Source organism: Epinephelus moara, chromosome 22 (assembly GCF_006386435.1).
Source record: "Epinephelus moara isolate mb chromosome 22, YSFRI_EMoa_1.0, whole genome shotgun sequence".
NCBI lineage: Eukaryota > Metazoa > Chordata > Actinopteri > Perciformes > Serranidae > Epinephelus > Epinephelus moara.
In genome coordinates, this window is record NC_065527.1 from 679,097 (window position 1) to 683,700 (window position 4,604).

Below are 4,604 nucleotides of genomic sequence, written 5' to 3' on the forward strand. Positions count from 1 at the left end.
TCTCTCAGATTAACTCATATCACAGCGGTGCCTGGACAGCGTGACGTGTGTGGTTGTGCTGCTGCCGTGGTCCTGCCAGATGCCTCCTGCTGCTGCTGCCATCATTAGTCATTAGTCATACTTCTACTGTTATTATACACATATGATTATTGTCACAGATGTATCCGCCAGATATTAATACATACTTTCAACATATTGTACCACAGTAGCCAGAACTATAATTATAATATTACTACTTTCATAAATGTTGTTGTAAGCTACTGTTATTACCGTCTGTCCTGCATCTCTCTCTCTGTCTCTCTGTCTCTCTCTCTCTCTCTCTCTCTCTCTCTCTCTGTCTCATTGTGTCATGCGGATTACTGTTAATTTATCATGTTGATCTGTTCTGTACGACATCTATTGCACGTCTGTCCGTCCTGGAAGAGGGATCCCTCCTCAGTTGCTCTTCCTGAGGTTTCTACCGTTTTTTCCCCGTTAAAGGGTTTTTTGGGGAGTTTTTCCTGATCAGCTGTGAGGGTCATAAGGACAGAGGGATGTCGTATGCTGTAAAATTGATTGATTGATAGAACAAGAAATAAATAGATAATAAAGACATAATAAATAATTATCAGAATCAGCTTTATTCACCAAGTACGTGTGTACGAGGAATCTGACTCTGGTAGACTTGCTGTCAAGGTACCAGAAAGGATATAAGTACACAAATTTAGGCAAGAACACAGAATATACAGAAGATATATACAATAACAAGGATGCAGTGTTGTTGACCTGCCACTGTGTGACTGTTAGGAGTTCATCAGAGCGACAGCCTGGGGGAAGAGACCATCTTTGTGACAGGTGGTTTCGGCGAACACTGCTCTGTAGCGCGTTTCCTGACCCTTGACCTGTACAGGTCCTGGATGGAGGGAAGATCAGTCCCAATAATCCTCTCTGCACACCTGATTGTCTGTTTCAGTCTGTTCCTGTCCAGTTTGGTGGCAGATCCAAACCAGACGGTGATGGATGTGCAGAGAACAGACTGGATGATGGCTGTGTAGAACATGATCAGCAGTTCCTGAGGCAGGTTGAGCCTCTGCAGGGCCTTTAGTGTCTGTGAGAATCTAATGATAAGAAGAGGACGAAGAAATAAACAATAAATAAATGCATTTTAATACAATAAATAAATAAAAGCCTTTGTGGATTTTTTTTCAGGGGTGGGGGGTGTTAGTATGATTCATGACGTCACAGGGACAGACGTGAAGGGGCGGGGCTAACACGCGTCATCACACACTGATCTGTTGTTGTTCCGCTCGACCCCTAAGCTAACGGCTAACAGCTAACACAAACCAACAAGATGGAGCAACGCTCGCGCTGCTAACCTCTCGCCCGATTCCGGTAGTTAGCTCGTGTCAGCTGAGAGTAACCCGGGTCAGCTGAGAGGAACCTGGGCCGGCTGTGAATAATCCGGGTTAGCCGTCCCTGTCCGGGTTTAGTGTCCTTGTTGTGGAGGAGGACGGGTTCGCTAACCGCTTAGCTCCGTTAGCATGTTCAGCTAAGCGGCCAGTGTTGTTAACGTTAGCTTCTTTAGCTGTTAGCTTCTAGTGAATAACCCGGCAGTTAGCGTGTGTTCTTACTGTATTCCGTTATATTTATCATTCTAACACCGTTCCGTGTCCCGGGATGTGTCGCCGTGCAAAAACTGACACTGTGGAGCTAACGGTTAGTCTCAGCTAACGTTAGCCGTTAGCCGGAGCTAACGGGAGTCTTTGTTTGGATGGTGGAGCAGCGTTAGCTCGGACCGTTAGCCTCGTTAGCTTCGTCCGAGTAAAGAGAGACATCGATGCTAAGCTAACAGATGTGTCAGCAGTTTCTGGGCAGATTTCAGTGTTGTTGTTTTTTTGACGTGTGTCTGACATGCAGCTGTCAGCTCCTCCAGCTGTCCACTGACCTTCATCATCATCATCATCATCATCATCATGGCCGCTAGATCAGGCTGCAGGTGTGCTGTGTACCTGCTCGTTCTGTCAGGTGAGTCCTTTCAGGCATAGCTGTAACACTACCGGTCTGACTGTCTGCAGTTGTTCCTTAACACGTCACATCTGTACAGGTGTTCCTCAACGGGTCACATCTGTACTAATCTCTCAAGACAGATTCTGCAATTTACATTGTAGAATCTGTCGGCAGCCCTGTGTGAAAGACGACTACAGAGGGGGGGAGGGCTGGACTTTGCGTTTGAACGATGCTGCGCTTTAACCAATCACAATGGAGGGGGCGTGGCCAAGACGTGCAGGTGTCCCCAGGAAATGTGTACCTACAGAAACAACAAGCTCCGCGTCCATAGCGACCGCTCACCGTCTCGTCAACGTGTCTTAGTTACAACACGATTGAGCTAACTGGAGTAGTTTCATGTCGTATCCGACAACGGGAGGCTTTTAACAGATGTTAGCTTTGCTAACTGTCCCTGTCAGCTGCAGCCACTGCTGCTTTCTAGACATCGTGATTTCCCATAACTGACTAAATACCACACATAGCAACACAAAACTGCTTTGCTAGCTCAATCATGTTGTAACTAAGATATCCGCTGGAAAAAATATTTTACTCATGAACCGTTTATTGAGTTATTACCTTATTTTTATACAGTCTATGGTTATTACAGACACCGCTAACAGCAAACGTTAACAGCTAACGGTTAGCCCAGCTAATCTACGATAACCATGTTATTTACAAAACATGCACACAGAAATAGTAATGTTTGTTCAGTCATTGTGTTTATAGACTTAACAAACACCAGATTAGTCTACACGGTGATATAGTGACGTGAAAATGTGATATATAGCTAAACTCGGCTGGTTTTCTACCCGAAGTATTTGTAAACAACACAGCGATTCCCTGGGGGCACCGCCGGAAGTGAAGGGCGTGAGCGATCGCCGAGGCCCCTGCACTTCCGTTAGTCGAAAAACTCCAGGCTGTGCCTCCAGAGGTAAAGGAAGAAAAAAAAAGTTGTTGTTTTTTTTACCGATGGATCACATCTGTACAGGTGTTCCTCAATGGGTCACATCTGTACAGGTGTTCCTCAACGGGTCACATCTGTACAGGTGTTCCTCGACACGTCACATCTGTACAGGTGTTCCTCAACGGGTCACATCTGTACAGGTGTTCCTCGACACATCACATCTGTACAGGTGTTCCTCAACGGGTCACATCTGTACAGGTGTTCCTCAAAGGGTCACATCTGTACAGGTGTTCCTCAAAGGGTCACATCTGTACAGGTGTTCCTCAACCCATCACATCTGTACAGGTGTTCCTTAACAGGTCACATCTGTACAGGTGTTCCTCAACGGGTCACATCTGTACAGGCGTTCCTCAATGGGTCACATCTGTACAGGCGTTCCTCAACGGGTCACATCTGTACAGGTGTTCCTCAACGGGTCACATCTGTACAGGCGTTGTGTACTGACCTCCATAACACCTGATGTAGCAGCAGTATCTCGGTCTGTGGGGACCTGGTTGGGAACCGGAGGGTCGCTGGTTCTTGGTCTGAGCGGCGTCTCTTCACGTATTAAATAGAACATATATAATACCAATCTGTGGCTCCATGATTCAGGGCTAACTAACTTACTGACTTACCTGGTTGCTAGGTAACAGGAACACCAGTGGTTTGGCTGATGCAGTCTTCAAAGGACATGGCCGACGTTGACCGCGAATGCTGCGTCCTTTGAAGGCTGCAGCGCCTGAACTGAGACACAGCTTGAACTGGTCTCAGACCAGCTGATGGGGACAGGAAATGAGTCATGAAACCCTCAGACAACATTAACGCCGCCTTCAGGCCTTCACACACTGAGTCTGTGCTTTTGGGATTCATTTGTTTAATTCATAAAATATCATGTCGCACAGAAACCTTGCATCCTGAGTCCGTTATGTTTTATTTACAGATGTTACAGAAACCAAACAGCTGAACATAAACTTTGATAAAGTTTTATTTTGTCAGTGGATATGAAAAGTTATGACACTTCCTGTTCCTGCTCCAGAGCAGGAAGTTAGTGTTTATCTCCTCCACCTTAATGAAGAATAGCTCTTGCTGTGGTAACAAGTAATGGGGATCCTAAATAAACAAACAAACAATTAATGACGGAGCCACACTGTGATGAGACGGCAGACGGAGTTACACCGCTGTGTGCACTGATACCTGTGTGGTGGTGTGTCTGCTGCAGTTACACCTCCACAACACCAGGGGCAGCGGCGGAGTCTCACATCAACTTCACTATAACTTGCAGGGACAGCAGACAAACACTCCGAACAAATACAACATGCTAACGTTATTAGCACAAGTCTATGGCATTTTACATTGTATAAATTAGCCTAGGGTAGGCACAGCGTTGATTCAAGGCAGAAGTATCCACCTTATTTTCAAACACGGAAGTAAATAGTGATCAACTTACGTTTTTTTGTGCGTGACTTCCGGTCAGCCGCTTTCCCTCATGCTTTCCCTTACTGGAGCTAACGGTGCAAGCTAAATTTTTTTCAATTTTCAGTTGTTTATGTTAGTCAATCAGTTAGTTAGTTAGTTAGTCTGTGTATTTTGTATAGATAACTGTGCCCACGTTTCCGTTATAACGGAAATTTATTCC

General features: G+C 45.6%; 1 protein-coding gene and 1 long non-coding RNA gene across 9 annotated transcripts in view; one reads left to right on the top strand and one right to left on the bottom strand.

Annotated features, from left to right (window-relative positions):
* Positions 1-601: 601 nt before the first annotated feature.
* On the bottom strand, positions 602-2,064 carry LOC126384507 (uncharacterized). Its single transcript, XR_007569288.1, has 2 exons — positions 1,925-2,064; positions 602-1,097 (listed from the first exon to the last, which is right to left on the bottom strand). It is a non-coding gene; the product is annotated as an uncharacterized LOC126384507 (long non-coding RNA).
* lrp12 (low density lipoprotein receptor-related protein 12) overlaps positions 1,865-4,604 on the top strand; it is a 17,190-nt gene continuing 14,450 nt past the window's right edge. For all 8 annotated transcript variants that reach the window (XR_007569265.1, XR_007569264.1, XR_007569263.1 and 5 more), the window contains exon 1: positions 1,865-2,004. Coding sequence is in view for 1 of the 8 variants with exons in the window: in XM_050035431.1 (XP_049891388.1) it covers positions 1,953-2,004 (52 nt within the window). In the remaining 7 variants the exon portion in view is untranslated. The remainder of the gene's footprint in view (positions 2,005-4,604) is intronic.